This window comes from Nelumbo lutea, chromosome 7 (genome assembly GCF_056320005.1).
Source record: "Nelumbo lutea isolate HS-2025 chromosome 7, American lotus-T2T, whole genome shotgun sequence".
Taxonomy (NCBI): Eukaryota; Viridiplantae; Streptophyta; class Magnoliopsida; order Proteales; family Nelumbonaceae; genus Nelumbo; species Nelumbo lutea.
In genome coordinates, this window is record NC_142690.1 from 9,278,638 (window position 1) to 9,303,468 (window position 24,831).

Below are 24,831 nucleotides of genomic sequence, written 5' to 3' on the forward strand. Positions count from 1 at the left end.
ACACTGATTTTAGGGTTTAAGTTAAGGGTTTGAAATTTGGATTTTAGAGTTTAAGGGTTAAGAATATAGGATTTAAGGATTTAGAGTTTAGATTTGAAAATCAAGAGGTGATTGGATGCTTTCATCATCATATTGGATATTAGGTTTACATTTCTCCTTAATCTCTTATATCATCATATTGTATATCTGGTTTTCCTTTGCATCGCATGGTAAACCATTTTTTATTTTTTTTATATTTTTATTTGCAATAAAAGAGTTTGACTATAACACCAGAAAAACTTACAGCCGGTCAATTAGTATCATAAAAAAAGTGACCAAATTCGCAGGGTGCTTTCATTCAATACCATGTCTTTCTTGTATCATAGATGCTCCCATTAAAAGGTTTAATTCGTCCCATTTGTTTTTCAAGAGGCCACTTACTTAGGTAAGTGAACTTATCTGGGTTCAATGTATCAATACAGTACACCCCTCTTATTCGCTGTACCATACTGTATTCACGGAGTTTCGAAACACCTATTTAAAGGTGTTTTCAAGACCCATTTATTTTATTTCTTAAATAATATAAAAATAATTTTTGAAAAAAAAGTCAAAATCAATTTTGAAAAAAAAATAAAAAGAACATATTTTAAACAGCCAATACACTCCTATTAGTACATTTGAGTGTATTGATACTTTAAACCACTGGTAATTAAGCACATGCATTGCACGTGAAAATTTTTTCTTCATATTAATTAATTGAATTTTAGATATATCATAGTTAAGATAGAAATTGAGAGTTAACAAAAGTAACAATATGATTAAAAATAAAGTTAAATGCTTGTAGTAAATAACAATTATTATTGTTGTTATTATTATTCAATTTTTTATTCTATTTCTATCATAAATAAAAATAGCTTCTATTTTAACAACTATTTTTGTTTAATATAATGAATATATAACATTAGAAATGCTCTCAAATATTTTTGACAAAATTCTGTACATTTTCAGTTTAGTTTGGTGCTTTATAGTTTTTTTAAATATTTATTATTCAATTATGACATCATGGGCTTCTTTGAAAAGTTGGATCATTGACCCACCATCTAGATAAAAAAATAACTTGATTGTACAAGTGGTGTAAGTGTGTAAGAAAAATAAAAAAGGGACGATTAATACAAAATTTTATCAAATTGGTATCATTACACCGATTTGATAAAAATTCACCAGAAACTCTTGACTATGAAATTTACACCAACTTGATAGAATTTTATAACTTGATTGTATAAGTGGTTGGTCCCTTTAGTTCTTTTATACAGTCTTATTAATATTATATAAGTTTGTAAGAAAAATAAAAAAGAAAAGAACAAAAGAGGGAGTGGGATAAAGACTAGGGGAGAATGATAGAGATTGAGGGAGAATGATATATATATATATATATATATATATATATATAAGAGAGAGAGAGAGAGAGAGAGAGAGAGAGAGAGAGATAAAGGTTTTGATTTGGCTACATACCAAAGCTGAGAGAGAATGGAAAAGACAAAGGGAGCAGCAGATCAAGACATGACTATGAGAGTGAGAGAGAAGGGAGGGAAATTGAGAGACAAAGGGAGAAGGAGAGAAATTGAAAACCTATTTTCTGTATAAGCTTTTTGTTGTGTCCAATTAAGAGCCCCATGTTGGCAACAACCACATAAAGCCTCCAATGTCATGGTAGGGGTTTTTATAATTTGAAATGTAGAGCTGGTTGTCAGATTTTTGTTGGTTTTTGGGTCATCCTACAATATAAATAATTTTTACTTGTTACACTTAATTTTTGTTTGTCTATGATATCATTTGACCAAAACCACTAACCACCACCCAAAAAGAAAAATAGTTTGATTTCTAGGTAGACATTAAATTTTGTATTACATTTTTATCATTGATAAAATTATTTATTATATGTAATACGTATTTTTCTTCAATATAATGAATGCATAATATTATATATGTACCTAATATTTTATTTTTTATAAATATATAACATTAGATATGCACACAAAATTTTCCCTTTTTTTTGTGATCCTTTGTATTGGCTATTTTTTTAAAATTTTATTATGATATCATTTCATTTGTAGGTAGTTTTTAAATTTGACATTCCATTTTCATCATTAATAAAAATACTTTTTACATTTCATACTTATTTATTATTTAATTATGACATTATTTATTAATTCATTTGACCCCAAATGGTTGAATTTCTTGCCCATCACCTGAAGGGAAGAAAATGCTTTTGTTTTCAAATTACTTTTCAAAATATTTATTTTTACACTACTAAAATTAATATTGTGGATTTAATTACAAGAATTTAATGATGAGAAAAATATATCTTAAATATAGGATTTAATGAGAGAGAATAGGAAAATATTTTATTTCTTATTGGTTTTAAATTTTATATTCCATTTCCATCATTACTAAAAACATTTCTTATTTATCATACTTATTATTGTTTAACATGTATGTTAAAAATGTTCCCAAATTTTTTTTAATTTCTATTTTTTCATTTTATTATTTAATCATGTTAATATGGATTGACCCATTTGACCCAAAATGGTTTAATTTCTTACCACTACCTTGATGAAAACACTATTTTTTTTCAGGTAGATTTTAAAAGTATAAGCTTTTATGTTATTGAAACTATTAATTTATTAAGTATAGATTTAATTAATTGAACTTAATGATGAGAAGAAACAAAAATGACTTAAATATACGATTCAATGAACATGAATGCAAGTTAATAACTTAAATGTTGAATTTAATGAGAGGAAATTGAATGATTGAATATCTAAAAATTACCTCTTTTCAATTCATTTAATATCAGTAACTGATTACCCTATTTGTCCTCATTTCTTATCAATAAATTTAAATATAGAGGGGTAAATTTTGTCCTAAAAAATCCAGAAATATTATTGAGGCCATTCATGCTTTTTAAAGTAATATAGATGTACGTTATACAATGACTTTTTTACCCATAAAAAAGATATTGTCAAAATGGACAAATTTGTCTTATAATGTTTTGTAAACTTCCCTAAGTGGTAAATTACTTACCCACCTTTTTTAAGGGCTACACAACGAAGAATAGCTCATCCCCTAACCCATAAACCCCCCAACCCAGTTGCAGGTGGGATTCAATCCCAAGTCTCTGCTGGACCTTACCAACCAGCTGGTTGGCACCTTGCACTTACCCACCTTATTGTTGGGCACACAACTTATTGAAAAAAAGAACACAATACAATTATTCAACAAGAAAGTTTTCGTTGACCAACTTTCCCCTCCTATTTCCTTGTAAACAAAGTGCAAAAATAGATTTTCTTAAAGCAAAATTTTACCGTCAAGTCATCACATTATTGGATGTATCATATATGGGAAAAATATATGGTGATGAAAAGACATCATATGAAAAGGCTTTCACCAATCACAATCTTCCCCGAATTTTGATGAAAATCCACCTCATTGTTTCCTACTTTTATGACATGGGTTGATTGATTGTAAGTTTTGCTGGTATAATGTCTTTGTGGCATCTAGGACCAACATTTTTGAACCGCCCTTGACCCGGATGGTCGGACCATTTGGCCCAAGAACCATCGAGGCAATTGATTCCGTTTTACCCAAAACCTGAAATCTGGTAAAAAATCGTTGAAAAAGTCAACCAACCATTGACCCGGGCAGTTGAACCGTCAACCCATTCAATGATTTTTTACCATTTTTTTATTTTTTAATTATTTTTAATTTTGCTGTCAGAATGGGCCGTCCGTTTGAATCGAACAATCGGACCATTAACCCGAAAACCAATGGCCAAAATGGTTCCATTTCCAGGTCATTTTTTAAAACGTTGTGTAGAACCCATCATATATGATTCCACGTATATAACCTTCATTGGTCATTAATGCATATCAATTTTCTATTCGCTCATATTTTCAAAAAGCTTTGGGAAATGCAGTTGAAATATCCATGATTGATAGGTCAGGATAAGAAAATAGGTGAAACCAATGTTTTGAAAGCCAACCTGGAAATGGAACCATTTTCCCCTCCAGGTAACAGGTTAATGGTTCACCATCCGGGTCAACGGTTTAACCTGTAGTTGCGTTATGGGTTAGATCTAGGTTTCCTGGGTTAAAAGGGAAAACAAGATGGAAAGAAAGGGAGGAGAGGTCTATTTGGTAGATGGTATAAGGGGGAAAAAAGGGAGGGGGAAAAATTCAAGCAGCCACAGCCGGTAGGCTGAAAGTAGCTCTCTTGCTCTCCGCTTAGAGACATCTACCTAGAGGGTGAAGATCCATCTGTTCAGACTTTAGAGACATCTCTACTGAAAAATACACTCTTAGGGTTCATTTGGTTCACAGTCAGAAGTGAAATCAGAATCGAATTCCTTTAGAATCAAAATCGCTTTGGTTCCGATTAAAATCAGTAGGAATGGAATTTCATTTCCAAGAAAAGGGTAGGGAATGGCCATTCCCTCAAATGGAGTAATGCCGTTCCAATAAAAATGAGAATGAGATTCCGATTTCGTTCAACCAAACAGTTGAACCATTCTGATTCTGATTCTAAATCTCTATTCCTGCGAACCAAACAAGACCTTCTTAGCTTATTGTTGTAGAGGAATAGTGGTGGCACAATACAGATCTACGGTGGTCATAACTTGTAAAGCATTGATGGTGGCAAAAGGTCTCTAGCGGCATTGAATGGCACCACATAAAGCGGATTTGAGAAAAAAAATGCAAAAGAATAAGAGGGAATAAGAAAATGAGTCAAAAGATTTAGGGTTAGCTCTTATATACATGGTTTAACTGTGACCCGCCAACGGTTCAAATTGTTCACCGGTTTGACCATCCAGGTCAACAGTCTTGACCAAATTCAATTATTTTGGCAAGCACCGGGTTTAATGTGAAACAGACTCACTTTTTTGTCCGGTTGGTGGTCAAACGGTCCAACCGGATGGATCAACGACAGTTTAAAATCTTTATGTGAAATCACAAGGTAGGGTTTGTGGAAACAGTTCGGATGAACTGGAGACAAAATTATAAAGACCCGGCTGAACTACCTATCACCCTTGAACACACCAATGTTTACTATGGACCCCATCTGGACCCAGCTGTACTGAACACTGGCGTGTCCAATGCGATAGATAATTCAGCCGGATGTATATGTTTTTGTTTCCAGCTAATCCGCCCCACAAAACACGAGCAGAAGAAGCAAAAGCTTGAGAAAAAAAGAAACAAGGAGGTTTTCCTATGTGGATTTGTTTGGGACATGGTTTTGGCATTCCGAATTAGGCCTCACACTGAAACATGAGAAGCTATATTTGGCGAAAATCCAGAAAGCCCGAATCAGTGTTCTAAATACCATTTAAGAGATTAAAACATGAAGCTACTCTGAATGGTTTATCCAAAACATGGATGCTCAACATGAGCCGCTTCTTTGTATGCAGAAGCCCTCTCAAACAGGCTTTTATTGCTTCATAGAATTGATCTTTTTCGAAGATTAATTAAGCTGGTTAACCTTAGATGATTCAATGGGATATGTCTAACAAAGAATAATTTCTAATTCCCATAACTTGAGAAAGAAAAACTTTTCTTTTTTTCGTTTAAGGCTCCATTATATTTGGGAAGAGTGTGAATACGAATATATATATAGAATATAAATCCTTGTATTTTGTATTATTTTATATGTATTTGTACTATACATATTTGTATTTATACTTTTTCAAACTGAGCCTAAGTATTAATTTATGTATTTAATCACAAATAGCTTATAAATGTTGTGAAGAGAAATGGAAAGAAACAAAAAAAAAATACAAATACTTGGCGTTTTATGCCTACATCCATGAAAATATCTTTGCAAAATACACTGTTCTCAATAATTAAAATATATGCCAAAAATATTGCTCTCCGTTATATATATATATATATATATATATATATATATATATTCCTTTGACATTTTTAACATTGGACACCATACATCAATAAATTTTATGAATCACTCATACCATAATTTGGAGTAGGCCCTTTGACCGTTTGTAATATTTCAAAGAAAAACACCATGGGTGTTAGAAAATAAAAACTTATTCAAAAACCTCACTTGACAGTTTATACTTTTAGGTTAAATGGTAATTAAATTTCAACATAAGATATGAATGTTAGAGAATAAAAACCTTATCTAGAGACCTCATCAAATAGCTTAAGCTTTTAGGTTGAAAGTTTCTTTGAGAACAAGAGAACATTGTAAAGGTTCCACTGAACATTATCAAATGCTGCGCTTACTATTCCAAATGCTGCGCTTACTATTCCCTACCTAGTTTTGGCAGTTCCTTCATCCTAAAACCCATTTCAATGATTTGATCAAGTTAGGAAAGAATGTCTTTTTATCTCCAAATATTTATTTGGTGATCTTTATACAAAATGCTCAATTTTCATAACTTAAAAAGTACTCTTATCATAGCTTCAATTATCCATTGCCTTCCAATGCAGTTGACTATGGTATATGACCTAACCTTTGGCTTTTTTACAAAATGTTTGTTATTAAATTCAAACAGATCCACACACACACACACAGAAAGAGAGATGAACTATAAAATGGTTGACATTTTTGCTTATTTAGGAGAACATGAGTAGGGGTGGCCACGAGCCAAGCTTTTCACGAACTATTCAAGCTTAGCTCGTGAAAATCTTGGCTCGGATCGGTTTAAACCGAGTTTCGAGCTAAGCTCAAGCCCGAGATATAGGCTCATTTGCTAATCAAGCTGAGTTCGAGCCTAGTAAAGCTTGGTTCGTGAGGCTCACAAGCCTAATCGAGCCTAGTATAATAAATAAATAATTTTTATTACATAAATACATACATATGCATATATAAATATATATAATGAATTATTTTTATTATATAATAATATTTTTATTTTTTATGTATAATAGTAAATACTTTTTATAATTCTTATTTTTTGTATGTAAAATAAAAACATTTTTATATGTATTTTTTTATATGTATAATAATAAATAATTTTTACAATTCTTATTTTTTGTATGTAAAATAAAAAATATATTTTTATATGTATAATTTTTATTTTTTAGGAAAAAACTTGTTTTGCAGTTGAGCTCAAGCCGAGTTGAGCTCGAACTTGCGAGCTTTGAACTGAGTTGAGCTTGAGCTCGAGCTCGAACTCGAGCCTAATGTAGTTTTAGTGAGCCGAGCTCGAATAGCCAAGTATTTAGCTAGCCTCGTCTCGACTCTAATCCACCCCTAAACATGAGAAGTCGAGTAGGAAGAGAAATTATGCAATAAAACTCCTACAACGTGCAATATGTTGAAAAATTAATCTTATATGATGCCTAAAAGCCCAATTGAAAAAGCAAAAGGGAAAAAAGAAATTTGAGCAATTGAACTCTTTAGGGGGTTTACAACATGGTTTGGTTTAGGGGTGTAAATAGTATTCAAAAATTTGATTTCGAATTCGATATTCGATATAATCGAATCGAATTCAGATAATTTGAATATCTAATTGGTCGAATTCAGATATCCTATTCATACTGAATACTTAATCGGATTCAAATTCGGATATGACCCAATTCGATTCGATAAATATCTGAATTCGACTGATTATTTAATTCTTATATATAATATATAAAATATTTTATATAATTTATATATAATAATTAAGTTATATAAATATTTTATATATTTATATACTTTATATCAATAAAATATTTATTAATTATCTAAAATAATTAATTAATCAAATTCGAGTCGAATCGAATATTTGGATATTTAATCGGACTCAAATTCGGATATTTCCTAATCTGATTCGAATTCGATCCGTTTACACCCCTAGTTTGGTTTTTATTTTCAAAATCAAAATCAACCATGTTGTCGAACACTCCTTTAGTGTTCCATTTGAATGGTAACACACCAAACTAGCTACCAGGTAGAGAAGTATGATTCAATAACATTCAATAAGTACAATGTTACTACAGGAAGTATAGCATCACAACATGTTAGTAGGGGTGTTAAATGGATTAGGTTTGGTCTAATCCAATTTGGTCCAAAATGAGTCTATTACAGATGGACCTGACCTAATCTAATATGATGAATACTCTGGGCCATTTTGGATCAGTCCAATTCAATGTGTGGACCATTCAATCTGTTCAAATTGGTTTTAATTTACATTTGTTCCAATTCAAACCTGATCCATTAACACCTGTATTCTTATTTTCTACCAATGGACCAGACCAGATTTATATTCAATCCGACCCAATCCAATAAAATTCTATTATGGATGGATCTGGTCCAATCCAATCCAATAAATACTTTAGATCATTAAGTCTGGACCGGTCCAATTCAATACGTATTATTGATCCATCCAATCTGTCCAAATTGATTTTGGTACATTACATCCCTGCGTGTTAGATAGAATCATTATTGTATTGTTAAATTGTCAATTACATAATACTCCCAAGTCATAATATAGAATTGAAACCTTAGTGGTAGTGGTGCTATTTTATTACTCTTGCTGATGAGGTGAAAAAAAATAATGAAATACAAACCCAGCCCTCAAAAAGCCTAAAGAAACTTGGGGGAAACAGACATTACAACTACAAGTTATTCATACTCTCTTTCTGTCATTGAAACTCCAAAAGAACAAAAATATAGAAAATTAAGAAAAAAAAAAAGACTATATGGAGAACAAATATAGTGCTAACAAATCAACATCTCAGGTTCCTCTCATGCAATAAGGAAAGGCAACACAGTCAACATGAACATGTCGTAAGTGAAAGTTGCAGAACCGTTGAACATGGTGTCTCTTTCCTTGAATTTCTCTGTAGGCCCTGCACATCACCATCAAAAATAAGTTTTTATTTTTTATTTTGTAGTTAAGCTAACTACACAGTTCTAAATAAACAAAAAAATTGAAAACTTGTTTGGTTGCCATGTCAAATGAGATCATTTTAAGTGAAATAAAACACTTTATGTACGAAAAATAATCTGTACCTTAACTGTTAGGCAGCACCTGCATTATCAACAAAAAGAAGATAACAATAATTAATTAATTGGCATTTGAGAAAAACTTAGGGACATGAAATAAATAAAATAAGTAAACAAATTAAAAAAAAAATCCTAACCTCTAATGCACCCCTAATAACAAGAAATCACAAACCAATATAAAAAACCCTTGAACTTGTATAGAGATTTGTTAGCCTCTGAACCAGGCGGGTCCAACTTGTATACATAATATTTCTCCAAGAGGGATGACTGGATGAGTACCATAAATGATACTAATATGTCCAATGCAAATACAAGAATGTAGCACATGCAAATACCCATGCAAATTAATGTATTTGTATTTAAAATGAGAACAAATTGGATGCAAATTTTTGCACTCAAAGTCAGTCAATGTAAGAGTTGTAGATTCCAATTTCAGAATTCATGTTTAGGGCCATCACAGCTAAAAATCGTTCGACAAAAGTATGAAATTATCGTTGGAAAACTAAATCAATTTTGCATTTTTATGAATCAAACATATTTGTCTTTATACTATTGGAAATAAAACATACTCAACGAAATTGTCGTATTCAATCGCCTTCATTTTACCGCCTTTCCTATCAAACTTAGCGACGAGCAAATCCAAGACCGTCGAAGAAACAGCAAACCCAAGGCTGAGAAGCGCCTCTCGCAGCTCTGAGGAGTCAATCTTCCCGCTTTGATCTCTGTCGAACCCTTGGAAGGTTGCCTGATTATTCATGAAGATAATTAAGTAAACAACTTCAGAATTATAAGCAAAGATAAGTTCGATCTGGATATGAACTCAAATCGTTTTAAATTTCTAGCACCAAGCTTATTGCTCACCCTCCAGTTCTGAAGGCTATAAAACACTGTAGTGAACTCCTTTGGCCCTGCATTTGGTAGACAAAAAGCAAAAGATAAAAAATTTAGAACAGAAGTTCTAGCACCAACCCCGTCAACTTGACCCGAAGACAAATATGAAACGCATCGATCGAAAACAGCTTACCAATGTTGTAGGTGTTGGTGCCGGTGAAGAGGTACATGAGGAGGCGAACGGTTCTGATGCGAAAGCTCTGGCTGTACGTAGAGAGTGCTCGCTGCAGCTCCTTATCGTCTATGAATCCACTACCGTCGTTGTCAGCGGCCTGGAAGCACGCCACCAGGGCTGGGTCCGTCCCAGGTGGGAAAGCCGATGGCATCAGAGCGGTAAACGGGTTAGCATATGGTGGTGGTGGCGCCACTGCCGGTGGGTATCCTCCTCCCGCTGCCATCGCATTGTTCTTGTCCTTGGGAGGCTTCTCGGTTGGCGCCCCACCGTAAGGAGCGGCCGGGGCGTATGGTTGTGCTGGTGGCGCACCGTAGGGGGCCGACCCGTTTGGCTGGGGCTGGGGCGCTCCATAGCCGTACCCCGGTGGGTAACCTGCCATTATCTCTGCAAGAGAAAGCTGCTGCTGCTGAGAGAGAGAGAGAGAGAGAGGCTTCTTACCGGCTATGGATTCTGAAACCTGGGAGGTCGTGGATTTTTATAGCTTGTAATTTGCAGAATTATTTATTTTATTATTATTTTAAAATAATTTACTATCTTAACGTAATTCCTAGAAATGTGACTACCAAAAACTCCTAAAAATCATTAAACCGCACTGTACGGTGAGATTAAAGAATTTTGAACTGAACTGATAAATCATTCTTCCTATTTATAATTCATACTACAAATTTATTTATTAAAAAACAAATTTCATTTCTCAACTATGTAGAAAGATGAGATGTTGGAGGACAGGAAATCTGGACTCATTGCAACCATGGTAGTTTTTATTTATTTATTTATTTTTTTTTAAATCAACCACGGTAGTTATTTCACGGTTTAAAGGTAGAGATATTGGAGGAGGAGATGAATCTGGGGAGGAAGGAGTGGAGGATGTTGAAGTAGTAGGGTTATGTTCTTCGTCTTCACAATCACTTTTGTCTGTGTAGCCCTGCAGTAGATCCATGGAAGATTTAATGGGCAAATTACAGGTGAAGGAGAAAGCCCCCTAAAAGGTGAAATAAGATTGATCCTTATTCCGTATGAGCTGAAAGATCATACAAAAACCAAATGTTAGGTTTGCTTAAAAGATATAGAGATAATGCAAATACATCTAAGAATGCTTGTGTCAAAAAAAAAATAGAAATTTTAGCTCTACAGATATTGTGTCCATCAAATACCTAGTAGCTAATGCAAATGAAAAATCCATGCCAGAAGGATGTAAGTAAATCGTTGGATGTCAGAGATAAAGATTTCCAGTTTTAGTTAGGCTTTTGTTGAACAGAGAAAGAAAGAACCTAAATAAGCCTATCCAGTTTACTTTCTTTTTTTCAGTAGTAGAAGGGATCACAGAGCTAGCACTAAGAGGAATTGACATATGCACCTCACAAATGCCCTACAGCATATCCTAATCATGTATTGGGAACATCTATTACTGATAACTTCTGAAAATATTCCTAATGCACGCTGAAATGTGTATGTGGGGCATTTTTGGGGCACAGATGTAATCTCCACTAAGAGAGGACACAAACTGTCAATTCCAGATCCTTCCCCAACACAAGGATGGGAAAAATTTTCTATTTAATTAACCGGAGAGAATTGATAGAAATCCAAGGAGATGCCAGGAGAGGAGGAGGAATCCACAAACCGAGTGACAAGGATGAAGAGTAAAATAAAAATTCAAATTTCTTTATTTGAAATTCACTTAAAGCCCTACTTTGTCAAACAAACCAAAAAATAAACCTAAATCAACACTAAAAACCCAGCAACCAAATTATCACACACCATCCACGTAAATATATCTTAGTCTATGTTTGGTTTGAAGGAAAAGGTAGGGAAAGGAAGGGAAATGTAGGGAGTGGCAATTGAGCGGTTTTGGATTGAACTTCAACTCAAATCCGTATGAGAGAAGAGGAAACCAAGAAGAGTCAAGACTAGGGATGAGCAAATGCGTAGCTTCTACTTGGAATCGACCACATGAATCGGTCTTGGACCAACTCTACCCAATCTGTTATTGATTTGGTTCAAAATTCTTGAAACCAATCCTCATTCAGGCCTATTTTAGGATATAGGGGTTTATCCTATATGAATCAATCCAGAGAACTGGTTTTAATTGGCCTTGGTGGAATCAGACTTGTAACCAAACTTCCCAAAATCCTTTGAGGATCTAAAGATTTGGACCTAAGCACTCATGCTTACAAAAACCATGGTCTCATTTGACCATTTAGTCATTCAAGTAATTTGATCATTTTTCTTCAATTTAATATTTAAATGTATAAAATGATATAAAAGGTCATATTTATAAATTTTAAACTATAACGATAACTTTCAAACTATATATTAATATATTATAATAATCTATAGATTAAATTAAAGAACTTAATCAATTTAGCCAATGAAGAGAATATAAGTTCTGAATATTATTATTATTATTATTATTATTATTATTATTATTATTATTAAAAATTAAGTTTTTAAAGAAAAAATTCCATTTTTAGGGAGCTTAGATTTCATACAAGCAATTGCTCACATGACATCTAGCTTTACATTGGGAATATCTCCCAAATAAAGAAAGAGCATGTTTCATAAGATAATCCCTATAATTGACCCTAGAATCACCGAGGCCATAATCCCTTGGAACCAATCTTGAGAGGGTAGGTTTCGATTCCAAAAATCTAACCCCTACATGGTAGGTTGCTCAAGTTCTACCTTGGAGTTGAACCAAACCAACCCATGCTCATACATAGTTAAGAGATGGCCAATGGGGTGGGGTGGGGTGGGGGGATCAGGGAAGGTTTTGTAAATTCTAGTCCCTAATTGCCTCCCTACACCTCCCAACCTGTACTCGCCACAAAACCTATAATGAGTTGGATTTTCAACCCTTCCCACAAATGAAAATTCAAAATCCTTCCAACCCTACCCTCCTTACATTTGAGGTGGGTAACATCTAGTTTCCTATTATTTTCTATTATATATAAGCAATAAATAAGTAAAATAGTGGGAATAAACACCAAAATTTCCAATTATTTGATTAAAACATGTAGAAAACATATGAACTATTAATTATCCTTCACATAAAATTCAGAATATTATTAAGTTCAACACCTAATACATAAGTTCATGTGCCTTCCAACAATATGCGGGTTAGGGAAGGTTGGGTTAAGCATAATACCATCTCCTACCTTATTCATATGGGTTGTAAAATTTCAAAACCCACTCTACACCTAAATCCACTTTTCAAGAAAATAACCTGTTCCATTAGAGTGGAATCCCACTAGATAGGATAGAAATTGCCATCCCTAAGATAGCCTCACGCTTTCTAACCCAACCCACCCTAACCCTAATGGGTCACTCGATCCATATTGAATGCTATTTAAATGGATGAGTTGGGTGTGCTGGGTCAAATGGGTTAGTTATAAAAATAAAATGGATTGGGATCAAAATTGTCAACTCAATATCAAAGTATAATGCATTATTCTTTGTATTTATATTCTTTAGGTAAATTAGAGCCAACCACTTTGTACTTAGGCCTCGTTCGCTTTTGGGTAAGTTACTCACCCGGGTAAATGCATTTACCCATGTTTTTTTTTTAATTTTTCAGGTAAACAAAATAATGACCATTTTAGCCATTAGAATTTCATTATAAAAAGGGGCATCTTTGTCTCATTCATGTGTTGACATTTGGCAGTTTCTCAATATGGAAAAGTTAATTTACTCACATAGAATATGGGTATCATTTACCCGGGTAAGTGATACCCAAGAAAATGAACTTTCCCTAATCTGCATATAAACCTGAAAAAAGAACATGAGATTCTTGGTCAATGAAAACCAAAATCTCATTGTCTAATTTTCCCCCTCTCAAAATCTCAAAAACAAACACCCCCTTAAGGGCTTAAATATCCCTCTAAATACTTTACCCCTATTGTACCATGGAATTTGTATTAAAAACAAGAGCGCTAGAGAATAGAGTCAAAGATGAATTGGATTGAGATGTGAGAAATGTCAAACACTTACATGATAAGCACGCAGTATTTGATGGGTCCTGCCTAGATCATTTTGTGCATTAGAATCAGTAAACTCAGATTATTAATTATGCACCGCAGTATTAGTTGATTGTTTGTAGAGTAGTCCTGATGGTTTTATGTATTTTTATTCTACTTAAAATAAAGATTAAGTGAACTAGACGAAAAGATTGCAAGAAAAGCCAATAGTGCAAAAGCACCCATTTCTACAGAAAATCCCAGATGGCCCGATCCATGAAAGCAGGACTGATGTACTGTTTCACTTCACACCTTTGGGCTTTGGCATAGCTTTCCGGTCGGTGTTACTTTCGAGATAGGCAAAGCCACATATTTTGTAATAAGAAAAGTTTCCAAGCCTGGCTTTAACGACTTTCCAGGTTTTTCGGCTCACGTAATACCAGAAGCGCTCTGCATCTGCATAAAAAACTTTACCAAACGGGCAGTAAGAGATTGGTCATCTCTGAATTAGACCTCAATTAAGAGACTGAATACCCAAAAGAAACCAATGTGGTCAGATGATTATTTATTTTTGCATGCAATGTGCTTCCACAGTTCCAGTGCATGGTTACATATACAATATGCATGAAAATTAAATATATATGATTGTGCATCCATCATTGAATCCACCTCAGACTCAGATTAAGAGACTGACTCGGCCCAAATCAACCCACTCCCACCACTGGATCTGGATGGACCTCATTGACTCATTAAAATGAAATCAACGCGTACTCACCATTGAAATGGACTTCAAAATGGGCTTGGCGTTATGCTAACACCGCGTGGGCTGTTGTACCAAGCTAGGAGCAACACTTTCGTAGCTCTTTGTATGTTGTTGATCTCATTTGATCTAGTCCCCATACAGAAATAAACCACGTACGGGACACACCATGTTTGGTCTAATACTTGAGACGAGACAAACGGTATTAGTATTAACAACCACAAATCAGACATTCATTTATTCTTAATCAATTATCCTTCATTGATGATCTTAGAATAGTTCATTAGTTTATTATCAGGATCAACGTAATCTGATCAGCTATAAAAGTCCCTGACATCCCGTCATCCCCCACTCTTCAAAGCACAAAAGCCTCCACTTACAACTCGATCGGAGTGTCCTCTAAAGCTGCTCTCTCTATTCTTTCTCTGTGGAAAACAATGGCAGGATTTCCACCAGGAGCGCCTGGGTTCGGCTTCGGGGCGCCCCTGCCGCCCCAGGGCTCGGACCCCTTTGGTGGGTCTCCCTATATACATGGCCATTTGTTGCCAGGTGGCAAGCCTCCAAAGGACATGAACCACCACCACCACCATGCGATGATGGGAATGGGAGGAATATATCCACCGGCGGCATCACCTTCATCATGGCATGCTAACCCTTTTGCAGCCCTGTTGCCCTCGTCGTTCGCACCAGGGACGGACCCAACCCTGGTTGCGTGCTTTCAGATGGCCGACCATGACGGTAGTGGCTTCATAGACGATAAGGAGCTGCAGAGGGCACTCTCTACTTACAGCCATGCTTTCAGCCTCAGAACCGTTCGCCTCCTCATGTACCTCTTCACCGGCAGCAATATTTACAGGATCGGTGAGCCTTCTTTGAGCTAACTTTCAGTTGCACCAGTCATCACTCTGTGACTTCTTCATGAATTCAGTACTGATCCATCTTTTTCTTTTCTTCTACTCATCAAATGCAGGACCCAAGGAATTCAATTTGGTGTTCTACAGCCTTCAGAACTGGAGGGTATGTATTATATTAGAGTTTAGTTAATTGATTATTGTTTGATCGATCAACATTTAACAATTGTTTATTTAATTATCCCCCCACTGCATGCCACATGATATTAGGCCATCTTCCTCAAGTTCGACAGGGATAACAGTGGGAAGATCGACTCGTCAGAACTGCGAGAGGCGCTTCTCAGCCTTGGTTTCTCTGTTTCTCCATTTGTCTTGGATATGCTCGTCTCCAAGTACGACCGAACTGGTAGAAGGGCGATCGAATACGATAATTTCATCGAGTATGTTGAGTTTCCTAAAAGTTTTTTATTTTAGGTACCGGTGTGGCAAGTCTTTTTGGAACAACTTTTCATAGCCCATATGAGTCATTTAACTTTCCATGGTCTTGCTTTAAGGCCTTGTTTGCCTTTTTAGTAAGTTACTTAGGATAAATGAATTTATCCATGTTCTTTTATTTTTTAAGTAAATAAGATAATGGCCATACAAGCGGTAATTTTGTTCCATTCAAGTGTTATCAACTTTTACCTTGGTGGGAAAGTTATTTATTCAGGAAAATAAACTTTTACTGAACATGGGATTCTTGATCAATAAAAATCAAAATCCCATTGACCAACTTTTCTCTTAAAAATCCAAAAAAAGAATGCCCCCTCATCTTTTACTAAGGGGGCGTTTGACAAATCTTCTGGTGGCTTTTTAAAATTTGGAAGACCAAAATTTTGGTCTTTCTCAGCTATAAAAGATAGTAAGTCAAAAAGACCTATGCCTTGGAAAAAACTCATATAAGACCAAAATGGCAAAAATTCTTGAAGATTCATTTAACTGTTTTGTAGACACTATGATACTTATCAAATGATCTAGATTTTTAAAGACAAGACCCTAAAAGATCATTACATCTTTGGCCATTTAAGCTATCAGAAGATCTTCCTAAAAAGCCTTTTCAAATCTCACATAGTCTATAAAACTATTAAACAGAAAAATTTGGAAGCAGAAAGACGGGTTTGGTTTTCTGTAAACTTTTTTGCTTTTTATCTTTCATTGCCAAATTAAAAATGACCAGATTTTGATCTTCCGATCTTTGAAAAGCACAAAAGACTGCACGAAAAGATTTTTCAAACGCCCCCTTTAAATTTCCAATAATAAATTACATACTTTTGCTACTATGCATGTAATTAACAAAATCAAACGGAGACTAAGCCTGACCGATCCGACTATCTCCGGTCAGCATTCAAACCAGCAGGTTCATCCTTGTTTAGAGACACTATAATAGTCATGGTTCTTTTCTTGGTTTAAAATTCTTATTTTTCTACTTGTTTACTTGTTTTCTGTGGCCCTCCACTAATTTTCTTGTCTTTTTTATTTTATTTCCAAACAGGTGCTGCCTAACGATTAAGGTAATACTAGTGGGAATAAGTTTGTTAATTTATGTTTTAATTCCTTTTGCCAGTTTAATTATCTATTTTTCCTTAATTTATTGGATTTTATGTTAAAAATTTTATTTGTGATAATAATGTGCAGGGACTTACAGAAAAATTCAAGGAGAGAGACACCATGTTCAATGGTTCTGCAACTTTCACTTATGACATGTTCATGTTCTCCGTTTTGCCCTTCCTCATTGCATGAAAAAATATACTTGAATGGATGCTTGTTTTTTATGTGTGACTAGATCAGTTTTTTTTTTTTTTAATAAAAATGTGTGTTTCGTTTATTCTTTCCTTTTTTTTTGTGACCTTCTCTGGAAGGGGGAAGTCTGCGTTTGTATCTCATTATTAGATCAAATTTGTTGAATTTGGCAATTGTCACAACATTCTAATTAAATGAAATACGAAGAATATCAATTCTATAGCATGAAAGCTTTATGTGTCGTTTGGCAAGTTGTTTCAGAAAGAAGACATTTAGAGGCTCACTCTATTGGGCTTTTAAAAACACATTTAGAGGCTATATATCACACAGAAAGACTACAAAACTTCATTTAAAGCTTCCCAAAATTCAATATTTTTAGTCTTTTCAAGCGTCTGTTTGACATCCTTGTTGTTGCTCCAAAAAATGGTGATACATCAATGTCATGTCGAAAAAGACGGTGTTCTAGGAAACATTTGTTTGTTTGGAACTGTTTTTCCATAAAAAGCGGTGCTCCAAGACACACCTTGGAAATCGAGAAGGTGTGGTTTGGAGCAATGCCAAATTTTGCATTTCTTGGAGCTGTAGATCATTGTTGTCAATAGGGTCATGATGTGGCACTGGATAATAGGTACCAATGCTGAAAACGTTTCCTAGAGCATTGGTACCAAACAAAAAACGTTGTTGTTGCTATAGGAAACGTCCTACCTGGCAGCAACGTTTACAAACAAAAAAAAAACCACTGTTTTCTCAGAAAGTGGTGCTTTCAACCCACACATCAAAACATTATTTCATACAAATCAGCACCATTAATGACTCAAATTGGATGGTGGCAAACCGTTAATGATTCAAATTGAGAATATCTGGAGTCCCCTTTTTTACTTTTTTACTTTTTTACTATATGGTTCTCTTTGAAACTTTGAAAAAAAAATGATAAAGGGTAAAAACGTTTTTATGGCCACAAGGTATATTTAAGCCTATTTGAAAAAAATCAAGGTAAGTTAATGATGTAGCGCAATCTGGTCGGTCCTAGCTGTCAACGATTTTGCCTCTGACTGGAGCAAAAGGTGCTTGAAACGGGGAAGAAAGCGAGTAGTCTCCGGGGAGGAACCCGGTGAGATTGCTCCGAAGCTCAAGTTAGTATTTTCTCAAAGGCAAGATCAAAACCAGATAGTGCAGAATTATCACCTACCTCCTTCTTGGGGGAAGAGAGCCTTTTATAACCACTTTGCGCACTTACTCCCAAGCTCCTGTCAGGTCGGGTATCATTACCTCTCCACTTCTGCTAATTCGGGTGTCATCACCTCTGCTGGGGCAGGCAACCGCCACTGCTCTCTTTGTCGGAGCCGTCTCTGTGACTAGAGGTGGCTGTGGTAGGTGGCCGTTGAAGTGCAACTGTCAAGCGTCAGATCCTAAGTCAGTCAGATGCGCTGCCTCAGGGTACGGACTCCTTTGGTGTCAGGTACGTTTGTTCAGTTCGGCGGCCTGGAGACGAAGTGCTGGAGTGGTGTGCGAGGTGGTCTTGAGTTCAGATAGAGGTGTGGCATGAACTGCCCTAAGGTGGGCCAATTCGTGTTGTTGCCCTTTGCGCTCCTTGTAAGGCTCAGGGTCAAAGGGAGAGTTCAGGCTCCTTTTAGGGAGCTCGGGCTGCGAAGTGCAATGGGGTGGCCATTCCAAACCGGGTGGGGGATGGCTGCCCCCGATCCTGATGTTATGCTAGATAGGGAGACGACGAAGGGACTCCAGGAATGGGCCCGCCTTGGGCTAAAATGCCACCATTATCTGATGGAGGCCAAGCTCATCCAGGCCGGCCTGAGTTCGGGTAGGTTCCTTGCTCAAAGGCTTGCCTTTTGTTTTGCTTTCCGTTCTTTCGTTTTCCTGATGTCGAGCTCTTTGTACAAGTGTGATGGACGCAGAAAAGACTCACAGTGGGAACCTGTTTCATGCCATGAAGAGGAGGAAGCGAGTTGCCAAACGGAGTCGTGTCGAACTGCCCCGAGATGTGGAGCCCGAGGTACCGAGCTACCCACGAGTGGATCCACCCAGGGAGCCCGAGATGGCCCCTCCTGTACAAGAAGCGGCGGAGGCCCCTTATTTCGAGGCTGCTTATACGGGGGCTCCTCCATACACTGGGACTGCTTATACGAAGGCTCCTCCATATACCGAGACTGCATATATGCGAGCTGGGCCTTCAGGCTCGGGAGGCCAAGGCGAGTTCAGGAGCGTGTTGTCGCTAAAACACGCTCTTCAAAAAAGTAGGGAGGCCGTTTACCCTAAGGAGGTCACGGCGTGGACCGAGCTTCCTTTGAACCATGTAGTCGGGCGTGCTGCCTCTTATGCCATGGTGGTAAGTCAGCGACTTCTTGTTGGGCTCCTTGTCATTACCTTTCTTGCTATTGTTCTTTGAACATTCTCGTTATTTTTCCTTTTGGTAGGTGAACTCCTCCATCCAAAGAGGTTTCCCGCGTTGCCGAAGCGGCTTCTCGCGCTGCACAGGCAGGCTAGCGAGGTCTCAGAGAGACACCGAGGCCATGGGAGTGGTGGTGAAGCACATGGCGGGCCTGAGGCTGGACTTGCAGCATCAGGTCAAATACCTTCAAGAGAACATTTAGGAGAGGACCGAGATCTTTTCTCAGGGCATCGAGGATGCCAAGAAGAAGGCTGTTGAAGACTATATCGTGTCGCCATGCTTTGACGACCTGATGGTGGGCTCGTACGGAAGGGGTTTTAAACTGAGCCAGTGGATGATCCAGAATACGTACCCCGAGCTCGATATTAGTGCCATAACAACTTCGCGCATTACTCAGGAGATGGCCGACGTTGTTGACGGTGAACCAGACTCTGAGGATGAGGCAGGACCTTCGAGTATTGTTGAAGTGCCTTTCGATGGTGAAGAAGTACCTCCGGGCCTGTGAGCTCACTTCTGTTGTTGTTTTTTTTTTTGGAATGTAAACAAAGTATCTTGCAATGGAATGTTCTTCTTTTGGTTAAGTGTTGTTGTCACTCTTTCTTCCGAACTGACCATATGCCCAATCCATTTTTTGGCCGGGTTATTGCACTTGTGCGACCTGTTTTGGTGTCAACACTTGGCCTCTGAGATGCCGATGTCCTTATTAGTTCGCTGTTAGCACTTTGTTTGCCCATGCCAAGGTCCTTGTTAGCTCGGTATTCTAGCCCTTAGGCTCTAGTAGCGATTTTAGTCTACTTCGCTTGATGATTTATATGTAGTATCGTCTCAAGTTAACAACGTTCCAAGCTCGGGGTACTTGTTTGCCTTCTAAAGATTCGAGCTCGTATGCTCCTCCGAGCGCTCTCTTTACTCAGTAGGGCCCTTCCTAGTTCGGTCTGAGTTTGCCGACACCGGGCTCGGTTGCCATGATCTTACGGAGAACTAAGTCACCAACGTGGAAGTTCCATTTTTTTACTCTGGCATTGTAGTACCCAGCTACTCTTTGCTGGTAAGCTGCAGTCCGGATGTATGCGAGATCTCTTACCTCGTCGAGTAGATCAAGGTTGGTATGTAGTTCTTCTCCGTTAGTCTACTCGTCGTATGCTTCTAGTCACGGTGTGGGTACTTCGATCTCCGCTGGTATTACTGCTTCGGTGCCGTAGGTGAGGTTAAAGGGGGTTTCTCCCATGGCGGTTTTTTTTGTAGTTCGATGAGCCCATAGAACACTTGGAAACTCATCTGCTCACAACCCTTTAGCTCGGTCTAGTCGCGCTTTCAGTCCACGGAGGATAGCTCTGTTCATAACTTCTATTTGACCGTTTGCCTACGGGTGTGCGACCAATGTGAAGTTCTGCCAAATCCCCATATATTGGCACCATTCCTGAAATTTGATGTCCTCGAACTGCTTGCCATTGTCGGAGATCAGTACCCGAGGTAACCCGAGGCGACATACTATGCTCTTCCAAAAGAAATTCTAGACGTTTCGAGATGCGATTGTTACAAGAGGTTCGGCTTCTACTCACTTCGTGAAGTAATCCACCGCCACTACTAGGAATTTCCTCCCACCTGTTGCTGGCGGGAATGGTCCTATTAGGTCGATGCCCCACTGTGCAAAGGGCCACAGACTAGTGAGGTACTTGAGGTTGGCGGCAGGCTGATGGTGAATGTTGGCGTGCCTTTGGCACTTGTCGCATTTTCTGACGAGCTCAGTGGCCTCGGCCTTCATTGTTGGCCATTTGTACCCTTGTCGAAGTGCCTTCTGGGCGAGAGCCCTGCCCCCTAATTGTCCACTGCACAGACCCTCATGGGTGTCACGTAGTACGAGCTCGACCTCGGTAGGTCACAAGCAACGCAGATAGGGGAGCGTGTAGGATCGTCGGTACAACCGTCCGTCTATTATGACATACTTTGCTGCCTGGCACTGCACCCTTCTGGCTGTGTTGCGATCTAGAGGGAGAATTTCGTGTAGCAGGAAGATTGCGAGTGGGTCAATCCAGCTTGGCTCTGCCTCAAGGACGGGAGCGACCTCCTCTGCCCCCCTGAGAATACTAGGCCGAGGTAAGTCCTCTATATACACCGTTCTCATGGTGCCACTGGTGCTAGCTAACCAGGACAGGGCATCGACCTCAGTGTTTTTAGACCTCAGGATTTGCATGATGAAGAGTGACTGGAAGTTGAGGAGAGCCTCCTTTACCTTTGCTAAGTAGGCGATCACGGTTGACTCGCGGGCTTCATATTCGCCGACGACCTAGTTGACCATGAGTTGGGAATCACTGCAAACGACTATGTGCTTCACTCTTACTTCTTATGCTAGGGCTAGCTCGGCTATCGGTGCTTCATATTCCGCCTCATTGTTGGATGCCGCAAACTCAAAGCGTAGCGTATACTCCAGTTTTATGCCACTTGGGCCGCGAAGAAGTACACCGGCTCCGCTGCCCTACTGATTCGAGGAACCATCCACGTGAAGGATTCAGGGCTCCTCATCCCAGTTCACACTTGGCCTAACTAAGAGAGATGCCAATCTGGGTATGACCTCACAGTACTCAGACTTGAATTTCCCGAAAGCACCGAGCTCACCTGAACTGGGAGCCTCATGCTCGGCCCAACCAGGAGTCTCGGAGCGAAACGTGCATTCTACAACGAAGTCTGCCAAGGATTAGGCTCTGATGGCAGTTTGGGGCTTGAACTGGAGGTCGTATTCATTGAGTTCGATGGTCCACTTCGTCAATCGTCCAGAGACCTCAGGTCTAAGTAATACTTTCCTTAGGGGTTTGTTAGTGAGGACGACGATGGTATGGGCTTGGAAATACGGGTGGAGTTTGCGGGCCGCGATGACCAGCGCATAGGCTAGCTTTTCTATCTCTGGATGTCTTGTTTCTGCTCCCTGCAATATCTTGCTAACATAGTAGATGGGTCGTTGGACCCGATCTGCTTCCTTTATTAGTACCAAATTGATCACTTCATCGCTTGCCGAGAGGTACAGTTCTAAAACGTTGCCCTCTTTGGGATGGGTCAATACTGGGATGCTGGTGAGGTATCTTTTGAGCTCGTCAAATGCGAGCTGGCAGTTCGTGTTCCACTAGAACCCTTTGCCTTTTATTGCCTTGAAGAAGGGCAGGCAGCGGTCTGCTAATTTAGACATGAAATGACTCAGAGCGACTATCCTATCGTTTAGCCTCTGAACCTCTTTTACTTTTCGTGGTGGTTTAATATCTAAGATGGCCTTTATTTTGTTCGGGTTGGCCTCAATACTGCATTGGTTGACGATGTACCCTAGGAACTTACCCGAGGTGACACCGAAGACACACTTATTTGGGTTTAGTTTCTTGTTAAATTGTCGAAGTATTTGGAAGACATAATGCAAGTCTTGTACTAATTCATGCGGAAATTGTGTCTTGACGACCATGTCGTCTACATAACATTCTATCTTCGTGCCAATTATGGAGTGAAACATCTTATTCACGAGTCTTTGGAAGGTCGCCCTGGCATTCTTCAGTCCGAAGGGAATGACCTTGTAGCAGTATAGGCCGAACTCGGTTATGAAGGTTGTTTTTTCCTCATCGATTGGGTCCATCCTGATTTGGTTGTAGCCCGAGTAGGTGTCTAGGAAGCTTAGCAACTCGTGTCCCGAGGTCGCATCTACTAGGCGATCAATCTTGGGGAGGGGGAAGCAATCTTTCGGGCAAGCTCGGTTCAGGTCGATGTAGTCGACGCACATGCGACATTTGTCGTTTGCCTTTTTTACCAGTACTGGGTTGGCTACCTAGCTCGGGTAATGAGCTTCCCTGATGAAGTCTGCTTTGAGGAGCTTCTCAACCTCCTCATCGACTGCCCTCTAGCGTTCTAGGGCTAGGTTGCGTTTCTTCTGTCTAATGGGTCTGACTACGGGGTCAGTATTGAGCTTGTGAGTTATGAGCATAGGGTCTATGCCAGGCATTTCTGTCGTGGACCAAGCAAAAACATCTAAATTTTGAAGTAAGAAACTTACCGATTCGGATTGTAGAGGTTCCTAGATGGAAGCACCAATCTATAGCGTCCGAGCTGGGCCTGTCGTCGAAGATGGGATCGTGATTGTTTCTTCCATGGGCACAACTCACTCTTCGCCTTGCTCTGTAGAGGGTTCCAGTTCGAGTTCATCGGCCACCTTGATTTTTCCCTTTAAAGTAGCCACATAGCATTTGCGGGACTCGAGTTGGTCACCCCGCGCTATTCCAACACCAAAGTCCGTGGGGAACTTCACCGCCAAATAGTAGGTGGAGACCACCGCCCGTAAGACATGGATGATTGGCCGCCCTACTATGGCGTTGTATGGGAAGGGGGTCGCGACCACCAGGAAGTCGTGGTTGAGTCTGACCGCACAGGGCCGCGTGCCGACCTTGACGGGTACTGTTACTTTCCCAAGGGACCAGACTTCTTCCCCACTGAAGCCCACCAAAGGAGTGTTCGCGGGCTTCAAGTCACTTCCCTGCAGCTGGAGTTGGTCAAATGCCGATTTGAATAGAATGTCTGTCGAGCTGCCTGAGTCAACAAGCACGCGCCTGACTTCGAAGTCGTTGATCCTCAGCTTTATCACAAGTGCATCGTCTTGAGGGTAGTGGACCCTTCGCGCATCATCTTCTGTGAAAAGAATTGGCTCTTCTGTCTTCGGCCTCTTTGGAGGATTTTGGTCTTCTCGGGCAGCTTCGCGAACTGACATCCGGGCCGTTTCCGAAGTGCACCCTGCTACAACCGAACCTCCCACTATGACGTGGATGGTCCCCCGAACTGGCCTGCCTTACTATTATTATTATTATTGTTACTATGCTATACAAAATTTCTTAAGTACTTGCGGCGAATGAGTTCCTCTATCTCGTCGTGGAGATTATTACAATTTTCGGTACTATGACCGTGATCTCTATGGAAACTGCAGTACAGGTTTTTGTTCCTCTCATTTGGGTTCCCTTTTAGACGAGGTGGCCACTTTATGTATGGGATGTCCTTGATCG

General features: G+C 38.5%; 2 protein-coding genes across 2 annotated transcripts; one reads left to right on the top strand and one right to left on the bottom strand.

Annotated features, from left to right (window-relative positions):
* Nucleotides 1–8,730: 8,730 nt before the first annotated feature.
* On the bottom strand, nt 8,731–10,436 carry LOC148844981 (calcium-binding protein CBP-like). The gene is made up of 5 exons (XM_088952871.1): nt 10,016–10,436; nt 9,853–9,899; nt 9,561–9,736; nt 8,999–9,016; nt 8,731–8,836 (listed from the first exon to the last, which is right to left on the bottom strand). The coding sequence occupies exons 1-5, from the start codon at nt 10,434–10,436 to the stop codon at nt 8,731–8,733; spliced, it is 768 nt and encodes a 255-aa protein (XP_088808997.1).
* Nucleotides 10,437–15,152: 4,716 nt separating this feature from the next.
* Nucleotides 15,153–17,517, top strand: LOC148844982 (calcium-binding protein CBP-like). The gene is made up of 5 exons (XM_088956356.1): nt 15,153–15,631; nt 15,741–15,787; nt 15,892–16,061; nt 17,153–17,171; nt 17,296–17,517. Exons 1-5 carry the CDS (start codon nt 15,208–15,210, stop codon nt 17,398–17,400), a joined length of 765 nt encoding a protein of 254 aa, XP_088812482.1. The 5' UTR covers nt 15,153–15,207; the 3' UTR covers nt 17,401–17,517.
* Nucleotides 17,518–24,831: the final 7,314 nt, after the last annotated feature.